This window comes from Stomoxys calcitrans, chromosome 3, assembly GCF_963082655.1.
Source record: "Stomoxys calcitrans chromosome 3, idStoCalc2.1, whole genome shotgun sequence".
Lineage (NCBI taxonomy): Eukaryota > Metazoa > Arthropoda > Insecta > Diptera > Muscidae > Stomoxys > Stomoxys calcitrans.
The window spans coordinates 11,537,016-11,553,365 of NC_081554.1; the positions used below are offsets into that span (position 1 = coordinate 11,537,016).

General features: G+C 38.2%; 3 protein-coding genes across 3 annotated transcripts in view; 2 read left to right on the forward strand and 1 right to left on the reverse strand.

Moving 5' to 3' along the window:
* The first annotated feature begins 4,400 nt into the window (after positions 1-4,400).
* Positions 4,401-5,671, forward strand: LOC106084517 (dehydrogenase/reductase SDR family member 7). The gene has a single exon (XM_013248248.2). The coding sequence runs from the start codon at positions 4,534-4,536 to the stop codon at positions 5,497-5,499; it is 966 nt and encodes a 321-aa protein (XP_013103702.2). The 5' UTR covers positions 4,401-4,533; the 3' UTR covers positions 5,500-5,671.
* Positions 5,672-6,465: 794 nt separating this feature from the next.
* Positions 6,466-7,395, reverse strand: LOC106084518 (rRNA-processing protein UTP23 homolog). The gene is made up of 3 exons (XM_013248250.2): positions 7,238-7,395; positions 6,974-7,174; positions 6,466-6,914 (listed from the first exon to the last, which is right to left on the reverse strand). Exons 1-3 carry the CDS (start codon positions 7,355-7,357, stop codon positions 6,471-6,473), a joined length of 765 nt encoding a protein of 254 aa, XP_013103704.2. The 5' UTR covers positions 7,358-7,395; the 3' UTR covers positions 6,466-6,470.
* A 1,020-nt stretch (positions 7,396-8,415) lies between these two features.
* LOC106084500 (ATP-binding cassette sub-family G member 1) overlaps positions 8,416-16,350 on the forward strand; it is a 110,649-nt gene continuing 102,714 nt past the window's right edge. The window contains exon 1 of the mRNA XM_013248228.2: positions 8,416-8,521. The gene's annotated coding sequence lies outside the window, so the exon portion shown is untranslated. The remainder of the gene's footprint in view (positions 8,522-16,350) is intronic.

A 16,350-nucleotide genomic window follows, 5' to 3' on the forward strand; every position in this document is an offset into this window, starting at 1 on the left:
AGGGAACCGTTATATGAAAACTTTTCAAAAATGTATTTGGAAAAAACTACATTTTAGTGATATGGTAATAGTATTTAATACCATCGCGCTCCAGCTACGGCCTGCGACACACTTGCGTGGACCTAGCATCCATCGTAACGCACGGTATCGATGGGATATTAGAAAGGCAATAGAGGAATTTTCCTTAGTTGAACACCGGGTTGCAGAGAACAGAAACGCTTCCTTTGGTGACTTTTAAAGCAGTGTTTTGATTGATTAACTGCCAATTAGTTAGGGGGAGGTTAAGGTGGGCTTCATCCCGAAAACAAAGAAATTAACCCACTCTCCGCCCAAGAACTACAAGCCATAAGTGTTTCATCCTTCGTCTTAAAGACCCTGAAAATATACGTACATTAGAAAATTTTTCAATCCTTCTCATTAGCATGTTTACACTAAGCGTGAGTCGGTTACCAGTGTTCTACATGATGTGATTGGCTACATGGAAGGAGTTTCCCTTGGCGACGTTTTAGGACGTAATGTGGCTTTAAATAACGTGAATTTGTAGTACATGACTTTCAGGTGGACCCAAGGATATAATGTCTCTGGGTGAATTGAGTTGATAAGAAGTCGTAAGCCAGTATTTTCAACGCAAGACAAGCGGAGGGCTGGATTAGGGCGATTGTAACTGAAGAACCTCTGCAGCAATGGTTTATATCCTGTCTTTTGTGGCTTTTTGCTATCAATGGCAATCTTAAGCCCTTCGAGGAGAAAAGCGTTATTATTGAAGTAACCGATTCGCGGAGGGGGAGCAGTTCTTAACCGGCAATGATCCTGGGTCGATCCCCGGAAGATAAGCCGACTGCAGTGGGGATCGAAGAGGAAAGAATGAAGGTCGGTTTCTATGTGGATGATGCACTCATCATGGTGGGTGGCCATTTTCGCTAAAACGGTCATCGCTCAGGAAGCGTTAAAGAAGCTGTCTACTCCTGTCGCAACTCTGTAGGAAGGGATTGGGTCCCAGTCCGGGGACTGGGATGGCGAGTATCGCCTATGGATGTCTGGTATTACATCAGGTCTCGGGGAGCTGTTTCCTTCTCAGGATGATCAAGAGGGTACAGGATATCACGGCATTTCTTTTTCCAGCAGCAAGAAGTGCCCCAAGAGAGGCGCCTCATACTCGAATTTATGTCGTTGCACCTTTATGTTGGGTATAACGCAACGACCAAGAGAGACCATAACCTGACGATTCTCAAACTTTGGGCTTTCTTCAGTCTTTCGCAGGATCTTCTGTTTACACGGATGGGTTCCAATTGGAGGAGGCACGGAGGCAGGAGTCTACATTGAGTTTCCTTGAATTACAAATGCAAATTTGTAGATGAACATTCCATTAAGGAACCGGGGCAAACATCTCACATATCAATGAGTGCTGTCTGTTTCAAGTTTAATCTCATTGATATGGGGCCTCCTCTTCGTAGCCGATTTGGAACGGCGTGCCGCAGTGCGACCTCTTTGGGGAGAGGTTTTTATTTGGCTGCCAAACCATTTTTTTAAATAGCGTAGTTTCTCGCAAAAGTCGCCAGCATTAGGAGACAGTAACAACCGCTGAAAATTTGTTCTGATGTTCTCGCCAAAATTGAAACCCAGACGTTCAGCGTCATAGGCGGACATGTTAACCTTTGCACTAAAGTGACCTTAGAATTTCCTTGAATGAGTGAATCATTTAGTATAGGCCTTTGAACGCGCTGATCATGCCACTGGATCATTGAACCCACCCCTCTGTATATTCTTGATGGGGCGGACGCTTTCTTAAATAACTCCGTGTATTAGGTACGAGCTGAGGCCAAGGGTAGCAGTGTGGATAAGTGCGTTTGGGCGAATATTTCGCGGAAAAGGGCGTCACTTATCCCGGGGCTGCAGAAACATGACCGTGAACAGCTGATGTTATAGTTGTAGCTACATGTTTGCATATGGAGGTAGCGATTCTCGTCTAGGTGGCCAAGATCGTTCCGGACCATAGGTCCGATCGCCGCGGGAACGATAACTTAAGCCGCCCGCCCTCTCACTGAGACTCTCCTCTAGATACCGCTAATTGTTCGCTACTTTAGTTGCCAGTAGTGTTGGAGGCCACCATAGCGCAGAGGTTAACATGTCCGCCTATGACGCTGAACGCCTGGGTTCGAATTCTAGTGAGACCATCAGAAAAAAATTTTCAGCGGTGGTTTTCCTCTCCTAATGCTGGCAAAATTTGTGAGGTATTATGCGATGTAAAACTTCTCTCCAAAGAGGTGTTGCTCATGGATATGTGAGAAGTTTGCCGCTGCTCCTTAGTGGAATGTTCATGGGCAAAATTTGCCCAGGAGACCTCTTAACAATTATCTTGAACTTTAATCGGACTGCACCCATTGACATCAGAGAAGTATTCGCTGTGTCTTAATGGAATGTTCGTGGGAAATTTCGTAATACTGTTACGGAGCATGTGGAACCGGTAGCTCTCAGGTGAGCTGCTCATGATAACGATAAACATCACATAAATCAGAGCTCAAAGTTCAAACCAGTATGGTGCTCATTTTTATCCCATTCGAAGTGAGAGATGGTAGGACTCTTTGCGAGTGTTTCACGGATACGGACGTTGTTAATCCTCGAGCTCAGAAATTATGACCTCGCACTACTGATAGTAGTCCTTACTAATCATTGCAAAGTCCAGTCTTTGACATCGCGCTGGACACAGCGGTGGCGGTCTTCTGCACTGAGTGTGGTGACGAGGAGGAGTTTGAGGCGATCGATCACCTTTTTTGACACTGCCCAGCAAATGCGAGCAGAAGACACAGGATTATGGTTGAACACCTCTTTCCATGTCTGAATTCCCGCCAGATACTTAGACCTCTCGTCACTGGCTAATGTAGAAGCCTTAAGCCTGGCTGGACAAAACGCTCATCTATGAGATCACATCTCTGGTTCGCCTGACTTAAAATATCCGATATTTCCTAAAGCATGATCAAATAGGACGAGAAAATTTGTACTTACTTACTTTAATTGGCTATGACAGAACATTTGTTCCACATTCTAAAATCTCTGATACCAAGAACGTAAAGGGGTGGCTGGACAAAGCGCTCTTCTATGAGGTCACATCTCTGGTTCGCCTGACTTAAAATATCCGGCATTTTCTAAGGCATGATCAAATAGGACGAGAAAATTTTTACTTACTTACTTTAATTGGCTATGACAGAACATTTGTTCCACTAGCCGAACGTAGAATAGCGTTCCAAGCGCCTCGATCTTCTGCGCTCATTCTAAAATCTCTGATACCAAGAACGTAAAGGGGTATCGAAAACGGCTTTGTAGTCAACATAAAGATGGTAGGTGTTGATTTGTCCTTCTCGAGTCTTTTCCAGGATTTGACGCAGTGTGAATATCTGATCCAGGGTGGATTTACCAGGTCTAAAGCCGCATTGATAGGGCCGAATTATCTCATTGACGTTAGGTTTTAATCTTTCACACAGTACGCTCGAGAGTATTTCCTACTTATTCCTCAGTAGTTGGCACTTGTCTCCTTTCTTGTGTACGGGACATAGTATGCTGAGGTTTCAATCATGCGGTATGCGTTCTTCCAGCCAGATTGCGCAGATAAACTGATGCATACGCCTTATCAGCGTGTCACCTCCGGTCTTAAATAGTTCAGCGGGTAACCCGTCGGCTCCTGCTGCCTTGTTGTTCTTTAGTCGGGTCACTGCTACTTGGACCTCATTCTGACTAGGAGGTAAACATTCTATACCATCATCATTGATTGGTTCTACGGTATCGTCTTCGCCGCCAACGTCGCACACTAGCAGTTGGGAAAAATTTTTATTTTACTATTTTCATTCGTTTACGATAAGCTAGTGAAATCCGAGTTAGAATACCCCTTACATAACTTCAGCTAGACTTTTTCTAAGACGGGCTTTTGTTGTTGTTTTAGAAATATATTTGCATAGGCCCGACTGCTGATGGAACATTGGGTTTTTTGCTATCCATTCGGTGTTCATGGCTTAAATTGGTTTGAGAGAAACCAACTCAAACTTTTCTGAGTCTGTTGTATTGAATTTGAAAAGGATCTTTTAGCTTAACCACAGTTGTTGTGGCACAATTTCCAATGTAGAACTAAATGGGCTTCAGGATTCTAACATTGACTTCAAGCCGTGTTTTTAACAGGTATATAGTGTTTTCTGGAATCCAGATAAGAACATTAACAAACACGGCCAAAATGAAGAATTAACCACACTATTTGGTAAACCTTATGACGTAAACTTTCATAAAAGCAATCTTTATTTAATTTTCTTTTTTTGATTGTTATTTTTTCTAAAAGTTTTTTCTATAAAAATTGTAACAAAATTAGCTCTGGGTATGGTTCCGACATCAAACCTCATTAAAAGATGCAACAAACATACATGAAACTAGCTTCCACTCCAATTGTGTAACGTCAGTCAAGCAAACAAGTTTTAGCCAAAGCTGTGATTGTTATTTGTATTTCAATTTCTGCATGCTTTGCTGTTTGATTTTAACTAGCTATTTGACATCATGTCTTTCTTCGACTATGTGTTGTTGGCAGTAGTTTCACTTTATATAATCTATGTTTTGCTTTGGATGCTACTCGATTGCAATGTCCGATTGTGGTGGAAAATCTATTGTGGTACCTCAATATCCGCCCTCAAAGGCCAAGTGGTATGGATTACCGGAGCTTCAAGTGGCATTGGTCGAGCTTTGGCTCTACAATTAGCTCGTTCTGGTGTTCATTTGGTTGTTTCGGCCAGGCGTGAAAATCTATTGCAACAGCTTAAGCAGCAATGTGTGGCGGAATCAAAAGGATTATTAACCGATAGAGACGTTTTAGTTTTACCCATGGATGTTTTAAAACTGGAGGACCATAAAAATTGTCTAGATGCTGTTTTAGTACATTTTGGCCACATAAATGTTTTAGTAAACAATGCTGGACGCTCACAGCGTGCCCATTGGGAAGATATTATGATTGAAGTGGATCGAGAACTATTTGAATTGGATGTTTTTTCGGCCTTGCATCTATCGCGTTTGGTGGTGAGATATTTTATGGAGAAGCAAAATGGTAGGGGGCAGATTGCTTGTACATCCAGTGTGGCCAGTTTGGCTATTGTCCCCTATTCGGCCAGTTATTGTGGTGCAAAACACTCTTTAAATGCTTACTTCCGTTGTTTAGCACTTGAAAATCGATCTGTAGATGTGACCATATTCAATCCCGGACCTGTAGCTACGGAGTTTCTGCGCGAATCATTCACTGCTGTGCCTAATGAGAAAGTATCTCGAGATACTATGGACAAACATCGCATGAGCACAGAAAGAGTGGGTTTCTTATATGCCACAGCATTGGCAAATAAAATACAAATGTCATGGTGTGGCTTGTTTCCAGTAAATCTATTGTGTTATGTCTCACGATATTCGTTATTAACTGCTATAATGAACAAATTGATAACCACACAGAGAATGCAGAAGTTTAGAGATGGAGAGGTTTAATATGATGTGACTTTGTTGGCAAATGGAATGTTTTAGAAGAAATTAACATGTGATAGTCAAACTAACATTTAAGCAGCTAATACCGTATTTTTTTATTTTCCAAATTCCTTAGGAAGATTAAAGTTTAAGTATAAGGATTCAAATGTATGACCTTATTTTCGTAATTTGAAAAGATATGTCGTTTTATTTTAACATAGTTGGACATACAACTTGTCGAAGATAATAAAACATTTATAAAATATTATGTTTTTGTTGTAGTAGCTACATTTTGATGTGGAGCTGGTGATCCTCGACAAGCTCCTGTGTGTGAGCAAGCTCGTTCTGATCCAAAGGACATATCGCTGCGGGAACAAGGTGGTCATTGGTTATTTAAAGGCGTCAACAACTCGCCTCGTCATTGACACTCAATATTTGTGTAAGAGCCGATGCCACCAGGCCTTTTCGCTCGATACCGTTGCAGCCACTCCGTATGGAGCATTCCACTATCAGCAACCTGCGGCGGGCATAGGTGTAAGCTTGTATTATACATAATAAATACTAAGTTGAAAAGAGAAATCAATTTGAATTAATTTTTTATCCACCTATACAGAGCTGAAATTGGCAATATTGGCCAAAAAGATCAGTTGTTGTTGTAGCAGTGTGTTATACACTGAGGCGGCAGCCCTTGCCGATGAAGAACTCCATCGGGTCAATCCGGTAGGTACAACCGGCTGCCATGGGATTGGAAAAGATCAGTAAATCTTATCTTATTACCTTACTTTAATGGAGGCCATGTTCCTATCAATGACGATTTCCATTGTGTCTCTCCCCATATTGGAACTTGATCGCAAAACCTATTATTTTCAGAAATTCCTATTTGTTTAACTTTCAAAGTTCAGTTTTAGGCCAATTGTAATGCTATCTTCTAAAAAAAATTTCATTTTAATTAATCTTTTTTTTTAATTTGTTAATAACCATTTTAATAAATTGTTTTAGCTCTGTTTATTTTTCAATGCCTCTTTAATATGTGCGGGTAACTTTATCCTTTTTCTCTTGGGTTTCATAGCGGTCTTACTTGACTCAGCCACTTCGAAAACTTTAGATTTTTCTTGTTGCCTGTTTTGTTTTTCTTTTTTACTTTTTTTACATGATAAGGGGTTTGGATTTTTAGGACCTTTGTATTTTCTTTGAATTGCTACAGCATCCTTGGAAACATGTAGACCCTCTTTCTTTTTAAGGATTTCGATTTTCTTTTCCGCCTCAGCCGGTAGTAGATTTTTAGCCTTTTTGTGAACCCATTTTTTAGAGGCATCCGACGGAGCTTCAAGTACTGGAGCTGCCTTGTGCAAATATAACAAGCAACGGCCGGGAACCTTACGTAAACTCTCTTGCAAGGAACGATCCTGGGAGGCTACTATATAACGGGAGTCCTTGGTCTGTGAATAGATTAACAAAAAAGAAAATCATTGGCACTTTATTTTTTAAGCCTACATACCATTTGTTTAATACATTCTGCTGCTGTGACCGGTTTGCCCTCGTGTCCGCATTTGTGCACATAAAATTGTTTGACAATTTGTGTGGCCCCCGTCAGAGGAGCACCCAGCGATTCGGCTTCTAGTATAATGCATTGGGTGGTTAAAAGTTTGACTTGTGATTGAAAATACTTCTTTAATTGCTCCTCGATAATAACTTTATTCTGCAATAGGAATTTATTTATAAAATTTAAATTCTTTACTAAAATCTTAACATGCCTACTCACCTTTAGTGCTGCTTGACAGAAAGTGGCATCAATTAAAACCTGGTAAGGCTCATGGTATTGGAAGTGTGTGACAAAGAACATTAAAGTTTTGTGGGACTTTTTATTACGTGTAATTTTCATTGTTCTTTAATAAAATTATCAATGTTTTCTTTATTTTTTTTTTTGATATGAAAACAAATCAAAACAAAAATTTTAGATACAATTCACAATAGGGCGTGCACGTTTTCATTCACAATTGCCAAAATAATCACCTTTCAGCTGTTCGAAAGAAACATTCGGGCTGTTCCCGTTCTTTTTTAGTATAAATTTGTAGAAGTGTAAAAGAGATTTTACTCTCTTTTGCAATTTATTTGAATTTAACAGATGGCTTTTAAAAACATTGCTTTGAAAAATGCAACTCTACCAACAAATCCCACAAAATGAAGTGGTAACGCCATTTTCCAACCTGTCAAAACAATACGAGGAAAATATTTACAAATAAAATTTGCAAAACACGTGTGGGCGTAAAAGTCAAATAAAATTTATTAAGATTTTCGGATGCAATTTTATAAATAATTGATTTTATTTTTTTTTTGCCATTCGCAATAGAGGATTTGTGCTGGTGGCCACTTTTATTCGTGAAAAACATATGGCAGAACTTCGTTGTCCTGGATAGATGTCATATTCATAAAAATTTTCAAGCAGCAATTATACGGGGTTAAGCAATCAGATGCGCCCACATGCGTTCATTGGGTTACCATACGCCTTTTGCTTCATACGAATTTCTAAAAATCAACTTTTTTATGTCATATCCAAAGATAATTTCAATGGAAATGGTTAAATTATGTAGAACATATGGTAAATTATGTAGAACATCTTTGTCCTGGATAGATGCCCTTTTCATACAAGTTTCATTGCACTGCACTTTATAGTACTAAAATAAAACACAGCTAAAGTACGCGAACGACTTCCGGTAACAATATGTGCAAATTTGCACAAATTTTTGAGCACACGAACACAATTAATAACGAGAGAGATTGAGAATCAAGCCTCTACTTACTCTCCTGGCAAATTTTTACAGGAAAAGTGCGCGAACAAACCTATAAATCACCTGTTTGTTCGCTCCTTGCATCCTTTTAGTCCTTTGTTTACGTCGAACGGGTGTGCTTTTTTGTGTTATGGAAATGTGTTAGTGTTTATTGTAAAAAGCTACAGAAATTAAATAAATAAATTTATATTGTCTCGGCAATAGTGAAATGAAACAAGAATAAGTGGTAATGGATTTCAAAGTGAAACTCTAAGGAAGTGAGTAGTAAGCCCTCTAGACATTCTTCTTAATTTAACAAAAATATATCTAATCATGAAGGAGTGTCACCATATAAATAAAGAAAGGATGTTTTTAAATATAGAAATAACATCTTAGAAAATCTAAAACGAAATGGGTGAAAAAACTGCGAAGACATATTTCAAAGCCCTATAGTGACTATTGGATAATAAAAACGATTCTACACCAACAATCTAGTTTTATCGAATTGCTGCATTAGTAAATACGGAGTCCATCAGCAAATCTATTTACCACTTATTGATGAATAGGAACAGCCCGATGTAGTTTATCATTGTCTTAAGGTGTTTGGCATACACCCATCTATGAAAAACTTTTATAAGGACTTTGTTGTTGTTGTAGCAGTGTGTTGTACAATAAGGTGGCGCCCCTTGCCGATGAAGGTCTCCATCAGGTCAATCCGGTATATACAACCGGCTGCCATGAATACTATATTAGGTATTCTTTTGTCTATTGTTGTTGTTGTAGCAGTGTGTTATACACTGTGGTGGCAGCCCTTGCCGATGAAGAACTTCATCGGGTCAATCCGGTACCTACAACCGGATGTCTATTGTATGAGTAAATGTTGGTTAACTGGTTGAACATTTTCTTAGGAGTTTATACATTCCTTTGTCTATGGTGTGAGTAAATAGTGATTGACTGGTTGTACGTCGTTGTGGACGAAAAATCTGTAAAAGGTCGAATTGCTGTTAGACCAAGATTTCTTTCTTCCAGTTTAAAAAAAAAATAACTTTTTCGCATGTTAATCGTAGCACAGTGGTTCAAACGTAAAAATGGAAATTATTCTAATCTGTTTTAACTATTGATCTTAACAACACTAAGTTTTCCCGGCATTTGTAGGTAACAAAAGAGGCATGTGGTACTCTTTTTTCGGTGCAAGAGGAAACACAGTATGTTAAAGTTGACTACTTTTGCTATCTCTTTCCTTTTGGAGGCTATAACTTTTAAACACCCTACACAGTGGGATATTAAACTGATACAGTATATCACCGGTATTCACAAAACTTAATGTAGATTTGAAATAGGTTTATTTGACAGGTTTCCTTTATAGAACTGTCAAATAAACATATTTATACACTGCACCACGACTGTGGTACAGGTATTATAATTTAGTGCATTTGTTTGATACACCCAGAAGGAAGAGAGATAGACCCATTGATAAGTATACCGATAGACTGACTTTCTAATTCGATTTAGCTATGTCCGTCTGTCTTTCCATGTTAATTTGTGTGCAAACTACAGGTCGCAGTTATCATTCGATCGTCTTCAAATTTGCTACAGGCCTGTTTTTCGGCCTAGAGACGAAGACTATTGAGATTGGAAAACATCGTTTCAGATTTAGATATTTCTCTCATTTATATTGTATGTTCGTCCGATTTGCAGTAATAATGCGATAAAATGGTCATGTGTTAAATGATTTCTTTGAAATTTGACAGAAAAGATTTATTGGTTCAGATTTAGATACAGCTCTCATATAGATATCACCCGATTTTCCCCCCTAGAGCCACTGCAACGCATTTATTGACCAATCTTCCAAAAACTTTGCAAAACGCTTTCCTCGAGGACTTCCACAATATCTATAAAGTTTAGTTGAAATCGGTTCAGATTTAGATATAGCTTCCATATATATGTTCGTCCGATTAGCAGTAATAATGCAATAAAGTGGTCATTTGTTAAACGATTCTTTCGAAATTTGGCAGGAAGGATTTTCTTATGACTTCCGTTATTACTCGTTAATTTCATTGAAATCGGTTCAGATTTAAATATAGCTAATGTATATATATATCGCCCGTTCTTTGCTCCTAGAGCAACTGTAAGCGCATTTATTGACCAATCTTGCCAACATTTTGTACAACAATTTCCCCGACGACTACCACAATGTCTAAGAAGTTTGATAGAAATTGATTCAGATTTAAACATACCTCCCATATATATATATATTCGTCAGATTTGGACTTGCAATAAAGTGCTCATTTGTTAACCAATTCTCTTCAAGGAAGGAAGGATTTTCTCATGTTTTCATAATGTTACTGGCGAATTTCATAGAAATCCGTTCAGACTTATATATAGCTGCCATTTATGTATTTCGCCCGATTTTCACTTCTAGGGTCACTGCTATCGCATTATTGGCCAAAATTGTGCACAACTCTATCCTCGATGCCTACTACAATATCTAAGAAGTTTGGTCAAAATCGGTTCAGATTTAGATGTAGCTCCCGTAAATTTCGTCAGATTTTGGCTAATATAGTCAGATTTTGTTTTTGTTTGTCCACCGTATTTAGTACAGTTTGAACATATTTGCTTGAAATTTGATTGTTTATTAACCCATCCGAAAACATCCGCCGACGTCCATCAAAATTGATTCAGAATAGATATAACTGCCACTCTGTTACCATAGAGTAGGTGTAGGGTATTATAAAGTCTGGTTTCCAAGATCTAACTGAAATAATATTTTGTAAAACGATTTAAAACACATTTAAAATAATGAGTCTTCACAACAAAAAAAGGGAATAAAATTTGGAGACAACCCTATGTTAAAATCACATTTGGGGCAGTTTTGGAATACCTAAATCCAGATCTCAAAAAATACATTTCGTCTACATCTTTGGAAGCAAACATTTTGCTAAGGCTATTGAGGTCGATTAGATCTTCCAAAATCCTTCAGAATGTGCTTGTCTGTGCGGGTAAATCAGTTAGCGATAACCAAGATGTATTCATTTACAGGTAGTGGCAGTTGCCCAACAAGAAAATATTGAGTACACTATCTGCCAAAATCTGTGATTAGTGCAACTCTGATTTTGTGTATGTAAGTAGTTCGCGCCATTTTTCGTTGATTATGGATTCTTTACTATGATACACACAACCAAAACACTTCGCGAGGAAAAATTTTACTCAGCTGTTTACGGTACACTACCTGGTAGTTATATCATGGTGATAACTAACCGGTATTTTAATTTATCGAGGTTATAAACCTCCTGTAAACAAATTATCGTAATGAAAAAGAGGGGCAACATCAAGTGAGCAAGATATGGCAATATTACGCAGCAATAACAAATTTGCAAAAAATTTTACCGAAAGTCGTTCGTTTGCCAGTAAGAGCGAGCACGAAACCAAAACACATTTTGAGAGTGTTGTACGGGTTGCAAATTTCTGTTGGAGGTTTTTTCCTCAGTAGAAATTTCTTACTCTCCCGTAATTTTTTACTTGCAATTTGTTACTGGAAACGTTTGCGAACACCTATTATTACGAACCAATCAGTTAAAAAAACTAATTTTTAATTACCTTCTGTTAAAATTTATCGGGTCGATTAGTCACTTACCGATACCACGATATCAAGTCACTCATCTGTTAGTAAAAGTTTATCGATAGGAGAAGCTATATTCAGCATATATTCTGAAAAACAAATTCATTTTTTATACCCGTCGCCATAGGATGGGGTATGCTAATTTCGTCGATCTGTTTGTAACTCCTCGAAATATTCGTTTAAGATCCCATAAAGTATATATATATTCTTGATGGTCCTGACATTCTAAGTCGATATAGCCATTTCCGTCTGTCTTTCGAAAGCGCGCTAACTTTCGAAGGAGTAAAGCTATCCGCTTGAAATTTTCCACAAATACTTCTTTTTTGGGTAGGTCGGTTGGGATTGTCAATTGACCATATCGGTCCATGTTTTGATATAGCTTCCATATAAGCCGATCTTGGATCTTGAGCCACTGGAGGTCGCGATTTGGTTGAAATTTTGCATGAGGTGTTTTGTTTTGATTTCCAATAACTTTGCCAAGTATGGCTCAAATCAGTCTATATAGCTGATATAGCTTGATATAGCTGTCATATAAACCCGATCTGGGGTTTTGATTTCTTGAGCCTCTAAAGGGCGCAATTCTTATTCAATTTGGCTGAAATTTAGCATGACGTGTTCCGTTATGACTTCCACTAACTTTGCCAAGTATGGCTCAAATCGGTCTTAAACCTGATATAGCTGCCATATAAACATATATGGGATCTTGACTTCTTGAGCCTCTAGAGTGCGCAATTCTTGTCCGATTTAACTGACATTTTCCACGACGTGTTTTTTATGACTTTCAACAACTGTGCCGAATTTGGTTTAAATCGGTCCATAACCTGATATATAAACCGATCTGGGTCTTGACAACATAAGTGTCAAATATGGTCTGAATCGGTCTACAGCCTTATACAGCTCACATATAAACCGATCTCCCTGTTTTACTTCTTGAGCCCCTAAAGTGCGCAATTATTGTTAGAATTGCCTGAAATTTTACACAGTGATTTCAACTATGGTCTGCAACATTCAATTCAATTGTGGTCCGAATCGGACCAAAACGTGCTACAGCTCTAATAGCATGGCAATTCTTTTATCCTTTGTTTGCTTAAAAAGAGATACCGAGAAAAGAACTCGACAAATGCGATCCATGGTGGAGGTAGCCAAGATGCATGAGTGACTACACCTTCCGATCCTCCCGTCGGACAATTTCCATTCGCCAATATAGATATCTGTATCCGTTCACAATTTCCACCAATTTCTCCCAATACCACTGCGCGTAACTTTTAATTGCCCAGTTAGACCCACTAAATACCATGACAACATTTTCCCACCTCAACAAATTCAAAGGAACGGTGTTGGTTTCATCGTAGCTCTCTGATGAGGATGACTCTATTAAAGCACTTAAGAAACCGATCATTACACTTTTCTTGGTGTCTGGAAGGATACAATATTTTATTTTTCAATATTTTCCAAATAATTACGCAAATTTTGAACTTACCTTCTAATGTAGAACAACCGACTTGAGGTAAAATTGCAACTTCATTTGTCAAGTTTTCTGTACCTGAACACTTGCTGCTGCCATGAATCTTCATTAAAAGTAAATAAAAATGAAACAAATTTAATAATTACCAATAGACAACATCTATATTTTTTACTTACCTCTGTTTTTTTTGATCCATTTTGGTGTTAACTTTTGTATTTTCAAGTAACGGCTCCATTTGAAGGTTCTCCATTTTCTAACTGTCAAAATTTGCTCTCTATGCATGAAGTACGCGAACGACTTCCAGTAAAAATTTGCACAAATTGTTGAGTTCTCGAACACAGCTAATGTTTTTCCCAGCAGAAAAAAAAGGATGTTCTCTCTCCTGAAAATTTTTACTGGAAAAGTTCCAGAACCTAACACACAGGGATGCGCATTTGTGATTGTTTGGGATGTTTATCGCCTGAATTGTAGTACGGTTTAGGAAAGATTATGTGCATGTCTGCTTAGTATATAATAATGTGTGTGTGTTTTTTTTTAAAGAAATCAGTGATTAACAAACAGTCATCACGTAAAGACTTTATTATTTTACACCGATCAACTAATAACATAAAAAAAAAGATTTTCGTTTTAAGAACAGAGTGAACTAGATTCGCTATAACTGTAAACTCTCAGTAATAACGATAAAAAATGGAAAACACCGGATTCATTTGCCTTGCCTTTAGAGCCGTGTGTTTGGTAGCAGCATGTACCTGTTCCACCCCTGCCGTTGTAGCTCTTTCTATTGCTGTGTGTGTTGGTGCCGTCATTGGAGATACGGGTGTAATTAAAATGATACAAGATCGAATATAATTATAGCACTTGCGCCTAAGTGAGAGTAGCTTATGCCATTACTACTTAAATTAGATATTTTACATAATTTTGCAATTATAATTGAAAACCATATGTAACAAAATTTTTTCCAAATAAAGTAGTTTTGCAAGGCGTAAAAAAAAATATTTAAAAATTTTCCATTTTGTTGTAAAGGTTATGTGGCACAAAGGTTATCTGATAATCGTAAGGAATATCTTATAATTGGACCGTTGATGACATACTCTTGGATCTCGATGCCGATCGAGAATATATCTAAAGGATGATTTAATTTTAAAGTCCAATTTTGATTTAAAATAAATTTAACGTATTTCTCGATTGAGCATCTTTCCATGGTTTCAATTGAGTTAAGGTGAGTATTCTGTTCAGCTTTTCAGGTGGAATGCTGTCAAGATCCATATAAAAAACGTCGGCGAAACGCCGGAGGAACATAGGCGAAAAGTGGTACTCTGTTTATAGTGAGGAAAATGACAAACAAATTTTAGTGGCACCATTATTTTTGTCTTTTTGGTCGCAATGGTTCGTTTTTGCTTTTTGTTAGTTTATTTATTTATTTTGAAAAAAATAATAAAACCATAAGTGCAGGTAAAAACCGTTTTTTGGTATCAAAATAAAAACAAAACATAACTGTCAAATTCCGCTCGCGAAACATAATGGAATACCAACACTCACACTCAACATAGAGCCTTATTTATATTGGTCATAGACCAATATTTCAAGGTGCAATTCAAATTTGCCGGTGAATATTGTATTCGTGAACAGGGGAAAATTTCTCACATTAATGATTGCTGTCCGATTCAAGTTTTAGCCCAATGTCAAGGGACCTCTTTTTTATTGCCATACGGCGTTCGATACCTCTTTGGGAGAAGTTTTTACATGGCTTCTACGCATGCCACAGAACCTCAAAAATGTCGCCAGTATTAGGAGGGATTAACCACCACATTGTAGTATTCAAAAGATTTTTATTGATTAAACGCTTCGAAGGTATAAAAAAGTACATACCTATTTAAGTTTTCTTTTTATACTCTCCACTTTAGGATGGGGAGTGTACTAATTTCGTCATTCCGTTTGTAACACCTCGAAATATGCGTCTAAGACCCTATAACGTATATATATGCTTGATCGTCATGACATTTTAAGTCGATCTAGCCATTTCAGTCTAGAAGCTTGAAGTTTTCCACAAATACTTTTTATCAGTTTAGGTCGGTTGGGATTGTAAATGGGCCAAATCGGTCCATGTTTTGATATAGCTGCCATATAAACCGATCTTAGGTCTTGACTTCTTGAGCTTCTAGAGGGCGCAATTCTTATCCGATTTGTCTGAAATTTTGCAAGTGTATCACATCTGACAACTCTGCCAGGTATGGTCTTAATTGGTTCATAAACTGATATAGCTGCCATATAAACCGACCTTGGGTCTTGACTTCTTGAGCTTCTAAAGGGCGCAATTCTTGTCCGATTTGGCTGAAATTTTCCATGAAGTGTTCTGGTATGACTTTCAACATTTGTGCCAAGTATAGTCTATGCCGATACGGATCATACTTGGCACGAGCGCTGAATGTCATAGCATGAAAGTCGTTGTGCGAAAATATCAACCAATTTAGATGAAAATTGGGGCCTCTAGGAGATGAAGAAGTCAAATCCGGGGATGGGTTTTTTAGACATGGATGTTGGAAGTCATAACAGAATTCATTGTTTCAATTTCAGCCAAATTACATGACAATGGAGGCTTCTAGGGGCTCAAGAAGTCAAATCCGGGAATCGGTATGTATGGGGTGTGACGATCCACCCTTTTGGTTCAATCCTCTCCGGAGTCGCTACCTTCTGGCCCCGGCCGTGCTCAGTACAGGGGCAGTTCTTTTCCTTTGGAGACTAATTCGGATGAGTCCACATAAAAGTAAAGTGTAAGGTAGCTATTGTGTAATGTGTGTTAATGTTAGTGAGCTTGAGAACCGGGATGGTATTAATAGTTAGTGAGCATCATTATATGTAAGGTTGTTGCTCTGGGCTCTTTGCCCGCCCAACTAATTGGAGACTAATTCGGATGAGTCCACATAAAAGTAAAGTGTAAGGTAGCTATTGTGTAATGTTAGTGAGCTTGAGAACCGGGATGGTATTAATAGTTAGTGAGCATCATTATATGTAAGATTGTTGCT